This window comes from Protopterus annectens, chromosome 5.part0, assembly GCF_019279795.1.
Source record: "Protopterus annectens isolate FY-2018-M chromosome 5.part0, PAN1.0, whole genome shotgun sequence".
Classification (NCBI taxonomy): domain Eukaryota; kingdom Metazoa; phylum Chordata; order Ceratodontiformes; family Protopteridae; genus Protopterus; species Protopterus annectens.
Window position 1 is genome coordinate 625,539,780 of NC_056735.1, and position 23,641 is coordinate 625,563,420.

Here is a 23,641-nt window from a genome sequence, read left to right on the forward strand (position 1 = left end):
AGAATATTCAGGCTGTCTCCTTCAAGATCACTCATATCTATGCGATCCAGGATCTGGAACTTAAAACCTGTGTGTCTTTTATGAAGAGAAAGGTGTTTGGCTAGTGCATTATTTTTACATCCAGAGCGGATTTCTGACAGATGACATGAAATCCTACGCTTGAGTTTATTTACAGTCTTGCCCACATAGAATGCATCACATTCATTGCACTGTGCCCTGTAAATTACTTTTTTACTGTTACAGTCACCCCCTGCACTGGTTTTAATGATCTTCTTTAAATAAGGGCAATAAAAACCATCACCTTGCTGTATAAATATACAAAATGTACAATTAGCTTCACATCTTTTACTGCTTTTCTCACATGGTCTAGGTTTAAATTCAACAAAACTTCTAATGTTCCTGGCCTTCCTATAAACAAATGATGGGGCTTCACCTAAGATGTTAATCAGAAAAGGGTTTCCTGTGACAATGTCCCAGTTTTCTTCAATAATATTTTTGATACTGTGATAATCCAAAGTGTATGTCAGGATGCAGCTATTTTTGCATTTGTTATTCTCTGTGGAATTTAACAGACATTTCTTTACAGCAGTATAATCAAAACAGACAGAGTCAGGCATTTGTGATATACAAGGTACAGTTTTCCCATGGAGTAAGGGGGTCAGGAACAGTACCCAGAGCATTTGATCAACATAATACTGTTTGCATACCCTGTCAAACATGTGAATTAAACTATCAAAATTATCCCCCTCGTTAAATTGCAAAAGAAATTTATTGACCTGTTGTGCTTCTGGGGTCAAGTTACTCCCTTCCCCATTACCTCCATGACTCTGACGAAGAGTCAGCATTTCCCTCTCATGCTTCCTCTGATGTTCCTTTTCTTCGACTTCTATCTCCAAAGGCCTGGGATTCAACTCAAGTCTCTTTAGCTCTAGCTGGATATTTAAGTCCACTGCAGAAAGTTTGAGCTGTCCATTCTCCGAGGATATTGTATCTCCACTGCCAGTCTGACTGTTCTCCTTGATGCTGTTTACTGATGCAGCTGTAACCAAGGCTGCAATCAGGTCTGCCTTAGTCAGGTTTCCATGCACCAGTTCCCTCGCCTGGCACATCTCCATCAGCTGGGTCCTTGTCAGCTTTCCATACTCCTGTGCTGACATGCTGCCTGCTCACCCTGACTAACTAAGCTAACAAAAGAAATAAAACAATTGTGATCTGAACTCTGAATATACACTGTGTGGCTGATTTAGAGTACAAAACACTTTCAGAGATCACTGTACATAAGCTACAGGATTCACTCTACTCACACCACTACAAGCCAATTTGTATGTGAAGTAGATTCCACCGCTGCCAAACACTTGTGAGGATATCTTATCCCAACCACTGCCACCACTTGTGATGACCGTGCCCTGGCCCAGGAATCAAGGAGCCTCAATCCTCACCACTAACACCAGTGAGGTCGTCTCATAGAAGAGGAATGGATAACTAATACACACAGTAAAGTACAATGTCCCTTAAGTGCACACAGAGATCACAGTCAGTCTGGGGCTGGTTGCTCCCTTGCTCTCCAGGTCTCCAATAAGACCCCCACTGGCACAGCTATAGAGTCCAGATCTCAGCCTAGCTGGCAAGCTAACCTCCAGTACCCTCTCTATCCCACCAGTGCTTCGTGTCCCTGCCCAGATAGCTGACACACACCCACACTTTGACATAAGTATTTATACAACTTCACATATACTCCAGGGAAAGGCTGACACAGATTTTCCACCTGTGCCCCTTTACCCAGACTATACGGTAGTAATTTCTGCCACCACCAGCTAATAGTTATCAGCTACCCAAAGGCCCTTGAAAGGGTGTCCAATTATTACTGTGCAATATTATTATCCAAATGGTAATGTGACCATTCAGTCTAAGGCTTATTAGAGTGGCCTATTACAATAAACTTTACAAATATGCAATGTACTCTAGAGCCTACTATCTCTACACAAACCAGCCACAGGTAAAGGTTTTAAAACATTTAATGATAAATAATTAAAACAAGACAATACTACTACACCACAGAGATATCTATGAGTTCAGAGATCACATAGAAATAATACAGTAGGACAGGTCTGATGTCAAAGAAAAACACTTAATCTAACTTTCTAATCTTTAGCTATTCTTAAGAGAAAATACAGTGCTATAATCCTAATTACATATATAAAGAACATAAGCAGTGCTGGGGTTGATGGTCCAAGACAAATATGCTTCCAGTCTCTCACTGAACAATAGTTTTTTAAACTCTAACAAACAGCTCTGCTAAGGCCTTCCCAAATTACATAATTTTGATACTTAGGTTTTCCCAGTATTCACATTACATCATTTTGACACGTAGTCTGGAGTTCCCAGGCGACAAACTGCATTATTTCGCAAGCTAACACCTGCTCAGGAAACTACAAAAATAAAAGACATTTCACATGTATACTCTAACAATTATTCCTTAAGTTAAGACAACAGAAAGAATATGCTCAGCTAGCCACTTCGGCACCACCATTTAGATAATTGTAACTTCAATGAACATTTGAAATGCTTGGCTTGATTTTCCTTACAGCAGATAGCAATGTTGCAACAATCCTGAAGTTCACATTTTACAGTGTTTTCTTTCATTTAAAAACACAAGCTTGCATTTTACATTTATTTATACAAATGATAGAATTATGTATCAAATTCTATTTGACTAGGCTGGCAGCCTTCGCCCATCTTTCCCCAATCTTCACAATGTGATTAAGAAAAATTGGAAGGTTTTTATGGAAGATCCAAGTTTTAATGCAAAAATGGGTGAGAAACTAGTTATGGTGTACAGGAAGGATAAGTCCCTCAAAAATGGTTAGAACTGGGGTATAGGGGTGTACAAATGAGTACAAAAGGCAATAATATGGGTGCAAAGAAATGTGGATGTTGCACGCAATGCCCCTACATTCTTAGTGATAATGAATTTGTTATTAGGATCACTACTTATAAAATTATGGGTTGATATAATTGTCATAGTACCAGTGTAGTTCATCTTGCCCAGTGTAGGCAGTGTCCAGCCTTCTATGTGGGGAAGACCTCGAGAAGATTAAGGGATCGTGTTTATGAACACTGCTTAGATATTAAAAATTGCAAGACTAACAAATGCACTATAAGCATTTGATATGTTTCACTATCCATTCATTTGATTTTTTATTTGTTAATAAAGTTATTAAGGATTTACAAGGTAGAGTAGTGCATGAGCACTTGGATATGTGTGAGCTAAAGTGGCAACTTACACTTGATGCAACTCACTATTCTGGCTTAAATGAAGCACTATCCATTAATTCAGTGCTAAAATTGAAGCAATTGTATTTCAAATGATTTTATTGGTTTATGTGGGGATCATATGATTTTACTTTGGGATATTTTAAGTTGATGAAACTGTGTTTAATAGAGTTCTGAAGAAGTTCAATTAGGAATGAAAGTGCTTAGCTCTTCTTTTTGTTTTAATAAAAAAAAATTGGTATGTTTTCCGGGCTGCACTGCTGTTTTTTTGTTTCTAAACCAACTGTATTTGAAGTAGTGAATGTTGTAACAGAAATAAAAGGACTGGAACTGGGGTCTTTAGAAAAAAGTAAGAATAAACTACTTAGAAAAAATGGAAATTGTAATAATACATGCAGAATAATGTTTTTCAGGAGGAGTGATGTTTACAGGAAGGCAGGAACTGAACAATTTATGTAATGACAGATTGGTGACAATTGTATAAAAGCATGTATGTGATGTATAATGGTTGTAACTGTGAGCATGTTAACATGTTAAAATGATTTATTTTCTTTTACATAAATGTATGTTTGCTTATGTCTTAAGTGATAATTCAATAAAGGTGTCAACAACAACAAAAAAGACTGACGTAGACATAAACGCAGATGAATGCCGGATGAACATGACAGGGGGGCAGTATATACAAACTAGCAGACATTAGGTTACCTATTTCATTATTCATAGGTGATGAACAGGGGATTAGAAGAGGTCCCAGCAGACTAGGTCAGTGTTGGCACAACTGCAGGCCTTGTAACAAATTACTGCAGTGAAGAGAGAGCTGAAACTTTGGGCAATGGATGTTAAGGGTCAATCAGAAGTACAGAAATGAGTTGCTGGTACCCTACAGTAAGTGCACTGTTCCCTTAACTTCAGGTGATGGACCTGCAATGTGTTGTAAGTTAAAAGCTACTGCTTTACTTACACTTAGCTGATAAGAAAATTAACAGTGGGAGGAATGCCATTCAATCAAAATAGTTACATGAAAATGAATTTACTCTGATGCAAAAATGAAAGACATTTAGAGAAAGTACAGTTGTGTTATACAAGTAGACATCCTACTGATCACTGTTGCAGTATTCCAATACTGACAGGTTATCCTGCAAAAGTAACCTAAAGTTTGGCCAGTATACCAAAGCTAAAAACTTCTGGATGCTCCATGCATCTGACATATGACCTCAGCCTGTTGGTGCAGGAGTATATAAGTGGATATATGAACATACGTTCCTCAGACTATCTACAGTCAGGAGACCCTGGATAAGACTTAGGACCATAAATGAGAAGAAGTTCAGTTAAGAGGAATAAAAAAAGAAAGGAAGCTAATTCCCCACTTGGCCCACAAGGGGTACAGGGCTTGAAGAAGAGACAAAGAAAGAAGAAAAAGGGAAGTTGGAGGGAGGGAGGTAATGCTGCAACAGTTATCAGCAGGACATCTGTCGTTACTGCAAGTTTTTACACAACTGTACTGTCCTTTCTTGGATAACAAAGCTAAAGGTTGGTTGGGGTGGAGACAGGAGAGCTGTCTAATAGGCCAAGCAGAACACATTTAGCAAAGGAGGTTCTGGATCAAGAAAAGGAACCCACTCTCTAATGTCCAGTAAAAGTGTGAAATGATGACCATGTGGCCACTCCTAAAATGGATCTGGAGTCAATGCCTTTGAAGAAGGTTCCAGATGAGGAGACTGCTCTGCTGAAGTGATCCTTCACAGGTGAAGGCAGAGATCTGCCATGAGAAGAATAATAAAAAAATGGATTTGGAGATCATGTTGGAGATAGTCTGGAGGCAATGTTACACAACTCTTTTCTTGTCCAAGTGGAATCCTTAAAATCCCATCCACCTCTGTACTCAAAATTCATTCACTTTCTCCCAAATACTCCCTTCTATTTCTGTATTTTAAAGCTACCTAATTTCACCAACCTTCCTCCTTATCTGCCTAATTCTCTGAGTTACTACTTTCTTCTTCTTTCCTGCTGCTGTACTTCATAATATGCTATATTACTATCACTCAACACTCTCTATCCATACTATATTGTAGAAATGCAACACTCTGATGCTCTGTAATAATTCTTTGTCAGATGACATGCTGCCCAACTGACATACACTCTCTCTGTTTCTGTGCAACGTACAACTCATGTTACCTTTTTGCTCATCCCACAATTATTCAATATTTAAACATTTTATTGTATTTCTATCACTGTAATTCTCCAAGTGTACTGCTATATTGTTCACATTGTAATATGTCTTATTACTTTTTTTGTATGCATGTGCTGGAGCTTTTCGCTCTGGGACTCTTCTGAAAATGGGCTAACATGCCCAGTCAGACATTCCCAATAAACATATGTGAAAAAATAATAAATGAAAGTCTTAGCTGTCTGTGCTCATCCATGGAATGGAGGAGCCATTTACCCATATTTTGAGGATTTGAAAAAAAGGTTGGTTGGCAGATGGATGGTCTGGTTGAAGGGCAGTTTATTCACTACCTTCAGCAAAAAAAAGGGTTTAACCCGTAAGGAGACCCAATCCTTGTGGAAAATAAGGAAGGGGGGAATGGATTAAGGGCCTGAAGCTCTGCAGTTCTTCTGGCAGAGGTAAGAGCAACCGTTTTCCAGGTCCATAATTTTAATAAGACAGTGGTTGCTGGTTCATGGGGTGGTAAAGTAATTTTTTTCATAACAAAGTTCAGATCCCATGGGGCAGAACAGCCTTCCTAGGTGGGTTCTGGTGCAGGATGCCTTTAAAAATTGTTTGACTTCAATTCTAGAAAATAAAGGAGGTCTGAAGGCATGCAGTAGAAACACCAGATAGGTGTGCCTTGATGGAAGAGTTGGAAAATTCACTTTTAAGTAACTCACGCAAGTAAGATAGAATCAGAGGGATCCCTACTTGAAAGGGGTTCCCATTCTTGTTAAGATAGTAGACAGAAAATCTTTTTTCCTTGGAGATGTAAGATTTTTAGAGGTTGGTTGGAATTAAGATTCTATCACTCAGAGTCAGAATGAGATCCTACAGGTTGAGGGGTATTGAGATGCCCTTTTTCCATGACAGTAAGTCCACTATGTGGGGTAAATAAGCATATTGTCTTCAAACAGGATGTAAACAACCTACAGGTGCAGACTTGATTTTACTACACAGCTCCATGTCCTCAAGGCTAGTCTGCATACCTTAGAAGGACTTGTCCCAACCCCCCATTGACCTACCACATGACCTTGCTGCTGTAAGTGAAAGTCCTGAGTGGGCCTGGGTTTCAACAGTGTGAGAACATTTGAAGGACTTGAATATGGGCTTTCATTTCCTTTATGAAGATGTGGTTGCCCACCTCTTTGTGGGATAATTGACCTTAAACTTTTGTGGGACCTGTCCAATCACCCCAAGCCAGATCTGATGCATCAATATGGATGTCCTGAGTACGTGTGGGTGGGTGGAAGGGCAGCCTGGGTTGAGAAGGATTTGAGATATCCACCATTGCAATTCTTTCTTCAGAAAGGGCAGGAGAGGAATTTGGAAGTCCAGTGGATGATGGTGGTGAAACCAAAAGGAATTCCAAGTACCACTGGATATTTCACATGTGTAGTCTGGCAAATGGCGCAACAGATATTGTGGCTGCCTTGCAGCTCAGATTTCTTAGGATTTCTCTTGCTGAAGTCAAATACAGGGAAAGCCGGGACTGGATGTAGCTTAACAGAAACAAGACTTTTCTTGGGGGGAGAAAGGTAGTCACAGAGAGGGCATTCAGCCTGCAACCCAAGAAGACCAGAGACTGGAAAGGGTTCAGAGAAGACTTCTTGAGGTTGAGGGTGAAACCTAGTCTTTCCAGGGAGTGAGATAGTGCAAGTTAGGTGCCATCATAGAGTGTCCTGGAGGAGGGCTGGGTGAGAAAATCATCCAGGTATGTAAATATTTGTATTTCCTGGGTCTTGCAAAAGACAATGGCCAGTGTGAGGCACTTTGTATAAACAGGAGGATAAACAGGTAGGGAACTGAAAGTGCAATGAAAAAACAGAGGACCTGAGGAATTTTCAGCAGGCAGGATGTGTGGCGATGCGCAGGTATGCATCCTTCAAGTCCAAGGACAATGGAAAGGCTTGAGGAATGATAAAGAACAGAAGGGTTTGCAATGACAGTTTCTTGAAAGATGGCACTCCAAAAAGGTGTTCGGATGAGACAAGCCCTGTACAGGCCTCCAAGTAACCTCTTTCTTGAATGAAATCCTTTTCCTAGACCTGCGGATGGAAATCGTCCTATGGTACACTGGGATAAAATATCCAGGAAAAGGAGTTGGATGAGGTGAGTCTGGTTGGGTGTTGGTGGAGGGATTCCCCTCAGCAAGGAAATCTCTAACAAGGACATTTTGTAACCTTATTGAATGATGGATAGGACCCATTTGACCATCATGATGAATTCCCAAACTAGGAGGGACAGAGTGAGTCTCCTGGACAAGGAGATTTCCAGATGGGGAGGAGCAGAAGACAGTTAGGCTGAGGCTGACTTGTCTGGAAAAAATAGTTTTTCCCAAGTTTAAAATCTCTGGCAGATTTTTGTCGGCTGTCTCCTGACCTTCTGGAGTGTTTTTTCTTCTCTACAGAGAAATAAAGTAGGTTTGGAGAGATGATGCCTTCAATATCTATGTACTGAAGTGAAAAAGATTTGTTTGAAATAATGCATAATCCAATCTTTCCCTTCTCCTGCAAATATTTGAAATGTGCAGCTGCAGTAGGGCCAAACAAAAGGTCTGGGACTTGGAGCAAAGCCAAGCAAATCTACAGATAACAGAGCTCATGGCTGCAGCCCTGGAGGAACAGTGTGCAGAATGATAACTGCATTTAAGAGAATGTCTGGCAACTTGTGTAGCCTGACTGAGCAAGGTAATCACATGTGCCTTATGTTCAGAATCCTCCCAGTTAGCCCTAGTTTTATTTAAATCCCCTAGAATGGACAAAATATAATTTGTCCTCGGAGTTGGGTAATTCAAGGCTGTAAATGCTAAGGTAGCAGAGGTGGCAGACTGAATGCTGTAATTAAATCAAAAGGTGCTTCAACAAAGTATTAGTTTAAGGGTGTGCACACTTATGCAACCAGCTTATTGTACATTTTTTATTTTTTATATTGTTTTACCCTAACAGATTTATTTGTTTTACAATTGAATTGTGGTCACATTAAAGGTGGGAAAAGTTTTGAAATGATTTATTGTGGTCTCATTTTTTTTATATCACAAAAACCTGGCATTTTAACAGGGGTGTGTACACTTTTTATATCCACTGTATATCCCCCCCATTCTTTCTTTGTGAAACATTTCCCAATCCTTTCTAACCTCCTCTAACCGATTTCTGTAGTAATCATGCAATATTTTATATGCCCTACTAATTACCCCTTTATTATCAGCAGCTTCTGTTACAGATTTTACTAAAAACTTTACCAGTGCTGGTATTTTGCTAAGAATCTCCCTATTGGTATTTTGCTAAGGATCTCCCTATTTCTTTCACTTTGCCTATACTCTGCTATCAATCCTTGACAGGGAAGGCAATCCCTAGCCTGCAGTCTAAGTCAATTCCTGGCCTCTTCTCATTCTAGTACCTTTCCCTCTGTAATTATTTGCTCCAAATACTTTGGTTCCTTTGTCAGTTTTTTCCAGTAAACTTCAGCCCCCTCTTTCCTATTCTCTGTACCACTATTTGCAGTCGTACCTATTGGCAAAATCTCCTTCCTCAATCCCTGTGTTGGCTTAGTTCTTAGAATACTTTCTACTACATTATAAATATAATTCTGTATGTTATTGCTACACACTTTAAAGATTTACATCCAAAATTCCAGTCTCTCCTTGTTCCTGAGCTTTCATCCTGTTTTATCATCATCCCTTGCTATTCTGAATTATAGTTTTCTGCTTGTGCTATGTACAGGAGCCTTAACTGTGTAGCTCTGAAATATCCCTTCAAATCAGGTAATCCCAAACCACCTTGTTCTGCTGGAAGGATTAACTTAGCTCACTTGACTCTTGCCGTCTTCCTCTCCCAAATAAAGCCTTCAACTCTTTATTAACTGCTATTCACAACTTCTTCTCTGGTTGATGAAAATACATCTGGCCTGTGTATAAAACTTAAGGGACTAAAATATTTTCTCTGATTGTGTCTTGCTATCCATATCTATAAAAGAGAGCTTCCAATTTCTCAGTTTTTTTTTATTATCTTTATTTTAGTCTCTTCTCACATATCCTTAGCTTCCAAAACAGAATCCTTTTAATTCATACTCCTAAGTACTATCATGTCCCCATAATATGAGTATTGCAGAACCAATCTATGTGTGGGTACATCATTTACAGCAATTGACTTTGTTTTATCTTAATTAATTTTGCATCCCGAAAAGACTTGAAACTGTCTCGGAATGTTTCACAACGCTGAAATGTCCTTTTCTGGTTTTATCAGGTATAAAATAATATCATCTGAATATAAAGCCAACTTTTCTTGACTACCATACCAATTATGTCCTTGAATTTTTGAGTCCCTTATTTTCTCTGCCAATGGTTCTAAATATAATGCAAAAAAGAAAAGAGGACATCCCTACCTGGTTATTCTGCTCAAACAGAACTTATCAGAGAGGAACCCCACCGCTTTAATTTTTGCCTCCAGTCCCTCATATATTCTCATAATCAACCTTATAACTGGATATGGCAATGCAAATGCTTCTATTGCCCTACTCATATAATCCCAGCTTACTCTGTCAAATGTTTTCTCTGCATCAAGACCCACCAACAACACTGATATTTTCTTACATTCTGCTTCCCTCTGGATCATCATTGTTCTATTAATGTTGTCAAATGTTTGCTTCCCCCTCCATAAAACCACACTGACCATATCTATCAATTTTGGCATCACCTTTGCCATTCTTTTAGCCATTATAGACAAACACGTCATAATCACGGTTTAGTATTGAAAAGGGGCTATACGAAGCTAGATCTGATGGGTCTTTACCATCTTTAGCTATCCCAACCACCACTGCTTTCTTCCAGGAAGATGGTGCCTCTCCTCCTCTATCACTTTCTTCCCTCCTAGCTTCCATATTTCTACAAGAATACCATCTATTCCTGGGGACTTTCCTGTAGATTGGTTATACATCACCATTTATTATCTCATCCCCTCCTGTCCTAACTGTCAATAATTGAGCCTCAGCTATCTCTGACTTTGGCATATTTAATTCTTCCATAAACATTTCCATTTCAGTGAATGTCTTGGTGTCAGGCTTTTGGCATACAAAGTCACTGTTTAGTGGTAACTCTCATTAGAGAATGCATAGAATTATGCAATCATAAGGGGAAGGTTCATAGGTTCATAGGTAGATACTAGGCTATCTGCCCTAGGGCATTTATAAGCCTAACCAGAGTGTATTTGGCTTCCGCCTCCCTATTAGATTAACCTACTGTGCCTCTGTAAAGCATGTCACAGAAGGTACCCTTTTAAGATTAGTTTGCTGTGCCTCCGTCTAGCAGGGACACAGGAGAGATCCCAAGGGTGAATTTGCGATTTCCCATATAGGTTCATAGGTAGATAAAAGGTTGCTCCTCTCCAAGGAGATCACACACAAACAGATACCCACACACTTGTCAAGTGCAGGATTCAAACCTCTATCTAACTGGTTTATGATACTACAGGAGTATGCATTTACATGACGCGCTACCCACATTACATATAAAGCCAACTTTTCTTGACTACCATACCAATTACGTCCTTGAATTTTTGAGTCCCTTATTTCTCTGCCAATGGTTCTAAATATAATGCAAAAAAGAAAAGAGGACATCCCTACCTGGTTATTCTGCTCAAACAGAACTTATCAGAGAGGAACCCCACCACTTTAATTTTTGCCTCCAGTCCCTCATATATTCTCATAATCAATTTCGATTCCCCATGGTAATTTGGGTAGCTCATCCCAGGAGTGTGGTTAGAGAGAAAAAGGTACAACCACATGAATTAAAAGTTTTCTTAAATGGGAAGTGGTGACTGTTGTGAAATCTTAAAGTGATTTGTTCATGTTTAAGGGTACACTACAGCATTTAGTGAATTAAGTGCTGCAATGCATTTGGATTGTTCTGGTTTCACATTTATTGGATCCATTTTTTAATACAAAGCTTTATACACTTATTAAACCACATCCTAAATAAATTTAGTACATGCCTTGTGACATCACTGTAGTAATAGCGCTAGCTCTGTCCATAGACTTTAATGGACTTGTCTTCGCACGTGGCAGCGTGCTCATTCAAGTCTACGGATGCACTTCTTACTTCCTCTGCCATGATGACACTAGGGTTACTGTTTACTTTCTTAATTCAGTATCATTGTGGCAGGGAAAGAGCTATTTTCAAAAGTTTTTTTTTCTTTGCAGAACAATAGCAGAAACCTTCCTCAATGTTGCAGAAATGCTGTTTGGCACGTTGTGCGCTAGGTGATATAGTGTAAAGGAAAATTAAAAAAACATGACCAATACACTTTAAAGACTTATTATGCCCCAAGTATATTTTTATTTTTCCAGAGTGTATTTCCTCCCTATAAAATAATTCCTATACTTTCACATATTAAAAATTACTCAGCATTTCTCCTCAGGCATGTCTATCCTAGTTAGCTTCCTCAGTACATTGGGACTGCATGAAATTTCAGGATACTTGCTCCAGGAATTTGACTCTTTTTACTCTTCAACATTTCACCTTTAACATGATAAAGTTTCTTATATGGAAAAGCACAAATAGTAAAATGGAGCTAAAGATAACTTGCTATGTATACCCACTGAGATCATAAAGGTATTCAGACTATAAGGATTCACAACTCAACTGCGCTAGACAGCTAAATTCTTTTCCTCCTCTGTGGACACAAAATGACCTTGCTTTTGCTTAGTTCTGAATGTTATACACACATGTAAAATAATGCGTAATTTAAACATCTGGGACTCCATGAACAGGTATGGGTAGGTGTTTCCTACAGTACAGCTACAGGGGAATGTGACAGTGCTGAACTCTAAGACACTGAATGGCTTGCCTGAAGGAGAGTGCCCACACTGTAGCCAGAAGTGCACCATCCATCTCCATAGAAGTGTGTACTCACATGGTTCTAAGGACAATATGGACAATTAAACCATTTCCAGAATTGTGTGTCTGATCTGTGTTAAGAGAATGTAAAAAGGTCACTGTCTGGGGCAGCCATTTTGATTGCTGCTGACATTAGCCAGCCATTTTATATACATGTTCATGTGTTAGAAAGGGCCATATCAGTTGTACTGCACAGTAATAGCTAAAACCTCATAAAAATGTAGCCACAGCTACATGTTTTGTGAAAGTTTAGTCATATGCTTACATCTATGAAAAGACAGTATACAAACTGCATGATGGATGTTCCAGGAGTACACTGGCCACTAGAGGAAAGACTGCACATATGGGGATTCAAACCTGTCATACTACAAGCTCCACATTGTTATCTATTATTTAAACTTACTTCTTAACACATTGAGGGTGCGGGGTCACTTCTCAAAAGCTAGCAAAATAGCTAGTAGCTTTTTGAGTCGAGAAACTAAATAGGGAATCCAAGGAAGACAGTCTGGTATCCTTCATGAGGCCAGAAGCCTGAGCCAGGAGTGCCACTGCAATGGTAAGCTGTTTACTGCACCACTTGCTGAACCCTTGATCACAGTGTATATCACACGGACCATATGATTTGTTAAGCTGGTGGAAGTTGTGGCCTGTGCCTTACAGTTGCCTTTAGCAGCTTATCTGGTAACATTCACTACAAGCAGTGCTTCCTGGCCACCTTTCTATGAAATTAAATGATTCTGTCAGATAATTTAATGCTCCTGGTGAATGTGAACACATGCTTCCCAAACCTGTCCACGACCCTTAATTGCATGTCAGCTCAAAACTGAAATGGTCACTTAACTTGGGGGTACTGAGGCATTCATAATAATCTGTTAAGTATATTCTTTATTCTTTAAGGTTGAATAAATTCTCACACTCTACCCCATCAATTATCCTGCTACATAAAATTAATAGCAAGAAACAAAAATCATTTTAAATGAATTCTTGCAACAGAGGCTGTGCTTGCAAAAAGCATTCTTCTTCTTCTTCTTATTTTTTGCGATGTCGTACTGGTGCTCATAGACTCTATAATTCCGTTCTCCTACCCTACCATATAAACTACATAAAACTTAGGAGCACTTTTGTTTTTTCATACTTAGGAAGTAAAAAGAAAGCGGAATCCAAGTTTTATTTTAACATACAGTCTAGGTTCCACTAGAATTAGGGATTCCACAATGAATAACTGGAGAATTGTAAAATCTTTAGAGAATTAGAAATTTATTTTAAGGGTAACACCAGCCTTTATAAATGGAATAGGGCAGAATTTAAAGGAGATTACTGAAATGAGAGGAAGAAAAAATGGTAACAGTTAAAGGCAATTTTGTTGTAATATTTGCAAACAATGTCCATTTACTTCTAATACTTCTGATCATTTAAATTATAAGTTTGCCTTGAAATGAAGACATCTTATAAAGAAATGTAATTGTTAATTACTGACTGGTTAGGATCACACAGCAAATGCTTGTTTAAAGTAAGCATTTTATAAATGATCCGAGTCAGTCTGATAAAGTGTAAGAATGAAAGTAAACACACTGTTTTTGTTTTAAGGTGGATAAAGTCTTTTTCACTTGCAAGTTCAATTTTGGGCAAATTTTTATGTTTGTTTTTACCAGATTTGATACATTTTAATTCCAATAGCTCTTTTGAATTATTTTATTGAAAGTTATTAATGTTGTAGAATTCAATAATATTGATAAAATTAGCTTTATGGATATATTCCCTGCACCAAGCTTGGGTGGCGGGAGGCTTAAAAAGATAACATCATTTCATGCTTACAAGAAGATGTTATTTAATCAATGTGAAAACTCATACTGAGATACGGGAAAAGATGGTGAATAATGCCAAACTGTTTTTATGATCAGACTCACTTGAATCACAGAGGAATAAATTCATGGATCACATTGTAACAAGAGAAGTGAAGAATTTTTTTTTAGAAAAAAAGTGTAATGAAAGATGTAAAGGGACTACATGATACGCTATTATTTGCAATATTAGCAGTATAAATAAACTGCCAAACTTTGTTATAGAAATAACAGAAATTATACTGTTATCTTAATTACATAAACTTGGTTCTGTCCTTCCAGACAACCATTTTTCTTGTCAGATTACCTAGGTATACATACATTCAGAGATGTCAAGGTGGGGTGAGTCTCCTTATGTGTGAAGAAGTGGTTTCAACTTGAAGAAGTTGTCAATTCAAAGACTGAAATGTAAAATGTTGTGACATAATTATGATGTTCGAGAGTTACAACAATGATCACATTTTAGCAATGTTTTGTACTAAGTTTACTGCACATGACTAGAACACTTGGAATAAAATAATCTGCTGATAGTTCCATGCAATCAAAGCAGAAAAACTAGCCATTGCTTCTTGTAAAGATAGTATCACTTGTGGAAGTCTTCCACTAAAAAGTCAATCATCAACAATTCTAACATTTAAAAGACAGATGAGTGGGTGAGTCACAGAGCTTATGAATCGAAGTTTTGTAGTAGCAGGAGCTTAGCAAGTCTCAGACTACACTGAACAATGAACTGCTAAAAGAAGTTAGAACAAGAGGTTGGCTTGAAAAGCAAGCATAACTGGTAAAAAAATAAATTGTATCTATTTTTTTCTTTCAAAGAAGACTTAATTAGTGCCCAAGACAATGTTCAAAGATGAAAGAATAATAGTTCCCAATGAACTTTACTGGACAGAATGTGAAAATGAATTGTATATTGACACCTATACCTTAGAAGTAAAAATATTTGATACTGTGAAGTTTAAAAATGCATCATGGCCAGTGAAACACAGATGTAAGACAGTAAAAAACAATTGGCAAAAATACTGACTTAAAATAGGACTGGACCCGCAGTGGTGGTGCTGCGGTAGCGTTATCGCCTCACAGTAAGACGCTGTCCAGTTCGATTCTCAGCTAGACCGTCTTCTGCGTGGAGACATGCGTGAATAGGCATACCTTCGTTGAAGGTTGTGCGTCAGGCCTGGCAAGCCGGTACATAAAAATCAACTGCTAATCCGCTGTGGAAAAGCCGAAAGACACAAACAAACTGACTTAAAATAGGACATCAGTGCAGACTGCAATATGTTGTCAGAAGACATTCTATCAGCTTTGGACCTATTTGTCACAGAAACCAGCTATGTGTAGAGTGGAAACATATTCTAGCAAACTGACGTGTCTGCACCTGTACAGGACAGTCATTTTCATGGTTACACAGATGATCTACCAAAATTTGCACTGATGACAACTGGAATATGAGAAACTTGGAGTGCCACAGGTCCCTCTGCTGAACTAGGGAAGTACTTTATAGCCAACACTCAGACTGCAAAGACAGCTGTAAACAAAATATATTTACAACAGCAGACGGATTTAGGACATTTTATCACAACCTTTTCTTTATCCTGCTTTTGAACAAAACCATCAGTTTAAGCAATAATCTGAATTCTGCATATCCATGGCAGGGCTAGCCACCTGACTCCATGTGCAAAATGGCAAAAAGGGGTTGAGGATGGATGGATGAATAATGCCCCTATACCATCAAACCACGAGGCTTCTCCTACCTCACTCCTTTGATTTACTGCAACGGAAAGGCCGGTACTCCTCCAACAAAGACAAAGTCCCTCTAGGAGTGACCTCCAAGGTTCCAAGGTATGTTTTATATCAGCTTTACATTACTGCAGCTTGACTCACAACTTGATCTCTCTCACTGTATAATTACTTTTTAGAACTTTCTACGAAGACCACATAGCATACTGCCATTAATTTGAGACCTCCATAGAAGTCCTGACATGTTTCTTTATTGTCATTTTTTGGGTCTCAAATTTTGTTGTGAACTATTCCGTGAGCCTTTAGTGGCAGCCCAAACTGTATTTGTTCAATTTGCTAACGTAAATTGTTTTTGACTTTTTTAAATTTTATTATAAAGTACTTTTTTTACACAGAAAATTGTTTAAACAGAGTTGAATTAATTTAAAATAATAACAGAAATACCTTTTTTATGCAGACATCCAGCAGCTTGTCAAGCTTGCCCACCAAATCATCAATAAGTTGGCTCAGGGCTGCTTTCACCCTGCTGTAGATTGGCAGTCCCTCTTGACAAAAGACTTGGTATGTTCTAGAGCAGGCCTCCAGCACCTCATCCCCTGACTGGTTCCCTGTCACATGGTTAATCTGTGTCAAAATATCATCCAAGTGCTGTAAAAGTAAGAAAGCCTAGTCAGGACTATCTTCATTGAACAATGAATGCAGTTTTCAATTGTAAATTAAGACCTTCACTTGCACTGAATGATATGCTCTAACATACCTTATTTTGGATTGCAAGAGACAACAAACTGCACATATATCATTCTTACAGATGGATTATTCTTGACAATATATTATTGAAAAGATTGTATCCCACATACTATCTGTCTCTTGCATTTCGATGCATTAAACCACTTACTCATTCCATAAACATGAGTTTCATAACTGAAATTATTAAAAAATGCCATATATTGTGTGCAAAATATGTTAGCAACTTAGTTTATTAATCATTTGTTAAAGACTGATTTCTTCTAGAATATTTTCAGCAAAAGCTCAGGCCACAAGAGCTAGGAAAAGGCCGCATTGCAAGGCATTCAATCAGACACAAACATACCATTAAAAGACACATTTTTTTTTTGTATTTTCAATCTCTGTTGGGCAAAATACTGGAGGGAAACTAAGGGGGTGTGTATTAACGCAACACCTGTTGGTCAGCAGTCTTTTCAGAGATACGCACTTTAACCACAAGCAAGAAACAACAAGTTAGGACAGTACACTTTATTGAAAACACATTAACGCTTAATGGTTTCACCACGTTTTCATCCTTTCTCATCAGACTTCCATCAGATAACCTCAATGTCATAATTCCCACTCCTTTTATATATAAAACAACCAATAAGATACATTATTCAATAAATCAACAAGCTTACTAAAAAACACTGAAAAACATATTCTGTAAAATATATAATATGCATGTATCTAGGTATAATGAGTATAGCTGATCAAACCCTTGCTATTCAACATTCGTTAGTCTAGAAGATAATGTAAATAAAATCCATTAAAAGCAATAAATAAAAATAAACAGCACATCAATAAACATTTGTCCTTAAATAATGCCTCCATCTAGTGGAGAGCACTCACACTGACAGGAAATAAAAACAGATCAAGATCTAACCAAATGTCAGAAATAAGGTAAAAACTTGTCACTTGTCCAAAATATATCAAATCTGAATGTATAATATATGTGTGTGTGTGTGTGTGTGTGTGTGTGTGTGTGTGTGTGTGTGTGTATATATATATATATATATATATATATATGTGTGTATAAGATGTACAAATCTGTTGTAAAAACAGGATCTAATAACACAAAATATACATATACTATATTGTACTAAAAAGTTTCATCTTTCAATAAAATCCACTCACTGAAAATAAAACCTAATAAAGTATTATAATTTTGCTGCCCTCATTTTCAGAACAGGGGCTAGGCTAATATTTTCATTCAGGCCAGGGTGTCTTCCAGCATCAAGACTTATTTGCCAGAATAGCTCCCTATACTCTATCTTTGTTTCCCATGGCCCTCCCCCTAACATCAACAGGTATCTTCTCTATAACAGAGAAGAAAAACTTTGTCCCTGTGCATGTTGTAGTGTGCTTATATAAGGCATTCTTTTCATTACAAGTTTTAATATCAAAATAATGTTTGTATATACGTCTCTTTAATATACACTCCCTATATAAAATGCCTCACATACTTTACACAAGGCCACATAAACCACCCCAACCAAATTACAATCATTAAACGTCATCGCCTCTATGCTTTTACCCCCACTTTTTAAATAAATCCTTTCATAATCATAGATATAAGGGGATTGAGAGCAAGCCCCACATTTAAAAGTACCTTTCCTTTTTCTGTCATTCTTTGTTACATTATTGAGTTCTAGTAGATTCTTTAGATTCTGACACTGCTTGTATATTACTTTAAACAGTTTTTCTCCCAGGACACTCAAATCCATTAATTCAATGAACCTGTCCCACTCTTTTTTAATAACATCTTTAACCACCTGTGTATCACCATTGCATTCCATAACTAATGCCCTGTTAAAAGTACTGTCCGTTGAACCAATTAATTTGTCATTACCATGGGTTTTTAATTTAATATTCTTATTACCTAACAAAGGTAAACATCTACCATTCCTTCTCCTAAGAACCTCAGTTTTAACTTCCTCAATTCATTTTATGGGACACCCTCTTTCTATAAATAAACCCTCTAATAACTTACATTCTGCATTAAAGTCCTCATTGTTTGAGGCCATTCTGCTTGCTCTGACATATTGTCCCTTAACTATACATTTTTCTGATGTAAAGGATGGGCACTTTTATAGTGCAAATGAGAATTAGAGAATGTTCCTTTCTTGTATACTGTGGACTTAAAGCCAGTGCTGCTCTTATAGATGGTAACATCAAGATAGTTCATTTCATCATAGTAATATTATGGGTACATTTAAAAAATATGTGGTACCTTCAAGGTATTCCATAACTTCCACCAATTTGTTCTCCGTATCTACCCAAATATATACAAATATCATCCAAAATCTTCTATAAAGGGACCAAAATGTCTTATATTTAGAGCCCAAAATAAACTTCTGTTCCCATACTGCCAGTACAATGTTAGCATATATGGGGGCACAATTAGCCCCCATAGGTACACCCATAACCTGTTGAAAAAAACTCACCTCCAAAAAAATGTAATTATTTTTTAACACTAATTCTGTAAGTTCTAAACATACATGAAAGTCATTATGGCTACCAATTTTCTTCTGAACAGGGCTTCCCCAAACCACTCTAATCCTTTATTGTGCAGTATAACTGAATATAAATCTTTAATATCTACTGTTACAAAAAACATTTCTTCCCTAAATTGCTCAGGTCCAATATTTGCTAAAAATTCCCATGAGCCTTTTAAAATTTCCTTCTCACTTCCTCAAAAGTGCCTATTTTGGATTGGTTTATTTGAAGTACTCATTGGCACTTTTCCTCCTAATTATTTTTAGTCTTTTCAGAGATATTATGCAGGCTAGGATGAGTTCCAAGTTGCAGACATCTATGCATCCCCACCAAACTGACTGGCATTTCCATGTCAACCTGGAAAGTTGGATGAGAACAGCGAAAACTGGACGTTAGTAGTAGGGAAATTGCACTTTACTGTGTGTGTACTTGTCATCCTCCCAGTATGTACATCCCCACTGTTGCCAGTGGTGAGGATTGAGGCTTTTTGATATTACTGGGCCAGTGCTGGGGACGTCACAGTCAAAATGGATAGAACTGTGTTACAAACTAGTGGGGCTTTCCTGTACATTCTGCTTGTAAGGGTGGGCACCATCCCCCTTAACCCTCCATTTATGCTACATCTTTTGAAAGAAAAATTACTAGGCATACGGGGAATTAAGGGACATGCTGCCTTTATAAAAATGAAATAGATTATCTATCTATCTATCTATCTATCTATCTATCTATCTATCTATCTATCTAATGAAATAGATTATCTATCTATCTATCTATCTATCTATCTATCTATCTATCTATCTATCTATCTATCTATCTATCTATCAATCTATCTAATCAGTCTACTCATTGATATATCTCTACTTTTTATGTTCAACTTCAGAGAGACTTGCTTGGCTATAATCACCTGCATTAGAAGCTGAAGTTAAGTACAAACTTGCAGTTTTAAAAGTATTGTTTTTCATTTTTTTCTGTACCTAATTGTGTGTTTCACTGAATAGTGTGTGTGCTGTGTCTCTCTCTGCTATAAGAGGGGGTGGTGGTCTTCTCACTTCTTGTTATCTAATATTTAACTGTTAGCCTAGAGGGATTCCTCTGTATTTTAAGTGCTAGCCGCAAAGTTTGAGAAATCATTTTATGCTCAATGTCTGAGAGACTTGCTTGGCTATAATCACCTGCATTAGAAGCTGAAGTCAAGTACAAACTTGCAGTTTTAAAAGTACAGTTTTTCATTTTTTCTGTACCTAATTGTGTGTTTCACTGAATAGCGTGTGTGTTGTGTCTCTCTCTGCAGTTTGTTCCGACCCACCCTCCCTGTTCTTGTTTTGGTGTTAGTGTTGGTGGCTCTGGAATTGCCCACCCCTCCTTTAAGTCTGTATTTGACCACTCCTCCTGAGTCCATCTCATTTGCTCACTTAACTGAATACAGTGAGATCATATTCTCAGTCTAGTGTTCACTCTACTTAATACAGAGAGAAGATTTGAGAAGGCCAACCCACTTAGATTCTTCCTTCCTCTCTCCTTGCATTTTACTAACAAAAAATAATGTGCACTTTATTCATCTGTGTTTACCGTATTTGTGTTTCCTCCTACTTTATTTTGCTTTTGCCTCTTCTTAAAAGTACTAAATTTTATTTATTCTGCTGCATTTATTACTGCTTGGTAGTAGCCTGATTAAATTAACTGTTATTCTAAATCTTCTGGTTTAAGCACTTGGGCTTCATACCGGTTGTTTTACATTAAGAAGGTTTTGTGGTCTGCACTGTTGTGGCAGGACAGGTAGCTTACATCCTTCTAAGCTGGGAATTGCTAATTGAAGGCTCAGTGTCTGCTATTCTAAAAGTGTATTAGTTCTGGTTTAAGCACTTGGGCTTCAGGCCAGTTATTCTACATTAAGAAAGTTTGAGGTTTGCACTCTTGTGGGAGGAGAGGCTGGATTCTGCCCTTCTGAGCTGGGAATTTCTGGTCACAGGCTTATTGTGCCTGCTTATTTGAACTGTTTCTTTCTGAAATTGGTGCACCTTGTTGCTGTAGCATAGGACCAGATTCAGGCCTGCTGAATCTAGTTTTGTTTGTATAACTTGAGCACTGATCCAGGCCATCTTTTTTTGGAGAAGGTTCCCCTGCACCCTAGTAGCGGGAGTGTGCAGTTAGAACTTGTCTGATTGAAGACTGCTGGAACAGGGCTCAGTTTTGAGCTTTTTTCTGGTTAATTGGGTAACTTGTTTAAATCAGTTTGTTTGTTTTCTATTGTTTATATATATATATATATATATATATATATATATATATATATATATATATATATATATAAATTTGCACTTTATTCATCTGCTTTTACTGTATTTGTGTTTCTTCCTACTTTATTACTAGGGGCATTGACTAAAACTCTGAACTGAGATATATAACAATAAGCATCCTTTTCTGTGCATTTAAAGTGTTTTTTTTTACTGCATCTGATTTACTTTCTGAAAAGAAAAAAAGACTTGTTTCCCACCTATCTAAGCTAGTATAGTCCAGTTTTCAGGTTAGTGCTGAATTCAGGGCTGTGTTACAAATGTCTGTGTTTTCCCATACCTTACTTGGATAGAAGGAAGTTTGTCTGTTCACCTGTGAGAGAGAGGAGCTTTGAGCAGCCTATCAGTCCCTGGAGGAGTTGTTTCAGCCCAGAAATTAGTAGTTTACTGGCCATTTTGGGCTAATTTCTGTCTCTTTCATTTCCCCGCTATAAAAACTGCATTTGCCTGGTTTTGCGTGCCAAGCAGCACCGGTTAACTAGGATATAACTATTCCCGGCTCCACAAAGTCTCCTCTTCAATTTTTCCCTTGGAACTAGACAAACTTTCAACTTAAGCACTCAAGCCATTTATTTCTCAGCCTGGCACTTGCTCAAAACTCATAGCAAGCACTTATAAACCCTAGTACTAGACCCCCTATACTGTACAGAAGGACAAGGCTTTCTATTCGACCTTACCAGCTATTCAGTAAAACAGTTCACTGTACCTATCCAGACATGTCCAAAGGGCAGTTTCAGGTGTACTTTTCAGTCCAACTGGTGAATCTGGGCATTTTGAGGCAATGTTACAACTGCCTCATGTACACAGACAACCTTCTCCTCCTGCCACCAAGCACTAATACATGCAAGAGATGCAATTATACAGCCAAATTGGAGGCTAAGCTCTCTCAACCCAAGACTGGATCAGACAGTCAAGGGGAGAAGGGAAATACTGGCATCACACCAACAGTCTCACACAGACCCATTAAACCAGCACCGGCAAAAAACACACATAAATACACAAAAACATACTCGGAGGGTCTAAATAAAAATCTGCAAAAGCAACAGAGACCTCCAAGGCAGACATCCAAGCAATCTCCACCCCCTAACACAAACCATGAAACACATACTTCACAAAACCAGCGTGCCACACAATCACAGCCCTTAAGGCAAAATAACATACCCAACATACTAGTAATAGGTGACTCTATAGACAGGCACACTAACGTCCCACTCACTAGACTGAATAAGGAGAAGGTTACTGATAGCTGCTTGTTGGGTGCCAGGATATGCCACATAACACAAGCACTCAGGTCACTCCAGAACAAGTACAAATACAACTCTGCCATTGTCCATGCTGGTGTAAATGACCTGAGCCATACCTCCCTGGACTACATGAAAAGAGACACGGAAGAACTCTCTGATCACGTAGCCCAGGCCGGTATGACCCTGACCCTGAGTAGCATCCTTTTCTCACCAAGACTGATGCAACAGTATAAAGAAAGAAATGATCAATTTCAACAATTGGCTAAGTTTCTGGTGTCATTCAAATGGGATCCAGTGTCTGTCCACCTGGGATGACATGCTCGACAAGCCACGCTGCTTCTCACCTGTCACCTTTAGGCTTTCGAATACTGGCCAAGGCTCTTGCCATCCCCATAGTGCCTTTTTTAGGCAAGGCTCAAAAGACAAACCCACTTCCGTAAATAGCACAAGTAACAAAAATCTGAGGGTAATGCTACTCAATGCCACAAGTCTAAACCTCAAAATGCACGCACTTGAGGCACTCCTCAGTATGGAGAAAATCGATATATGTGCAGTAACACAAACCTGGTTTAAGGCTCCAGAGAGCACCCCAGCGCTACCAGGCTACAACTCATACCATATATTTCAGCCACAGAACCCGGACCGAAATACAAAAGGTGGGGGAGTATCCATATTCATCAAGGATACCCACACACCACCAGGTTAGTGGCACAGCACGATGCTTCAGAGATCATCCACGTGCAACTAACAATGGACAAAACTGCAATTCAAATTGTAGCTTGCTACAGATTGCCCACCATGTCCCAGGATCCCCATTCCTCATTTCTGGAAACACTGGGAAACATAAAGGTCCTACTAAACATCCTAATATTGGGTGATTTCAA

The 23,641-nt window shown here is 38.2% G+C and overlaps 1 protein-coding gene across 3 annotated transcripts in view; it reads right to left on the minus strand.

The window, feature by feature from the left end:
- The window catches only part of LOC122802711 (cohesin subunit SA-2-like), a 1,740,876-nt gene that overhangs the window by 814,610 nt on the left and 902,625 nt on the right, over nucleotides 1–23,641 (minus strand). For all 3 annotated transcript variants that reach the window (XM_044072465.1, XM_044072464.1, XM_044072463.1), the window contains one exon: nucleotides 16,400–16,603. In XM_044072465.1, the coding sequence (XP_043928400.1) occupies nucleotides 16,400–16,603 (204 nt within the window). The remainder of the gene's footprint in view (nucleotides 1–16,399; nucleotides 16,604–23,641) is intronic.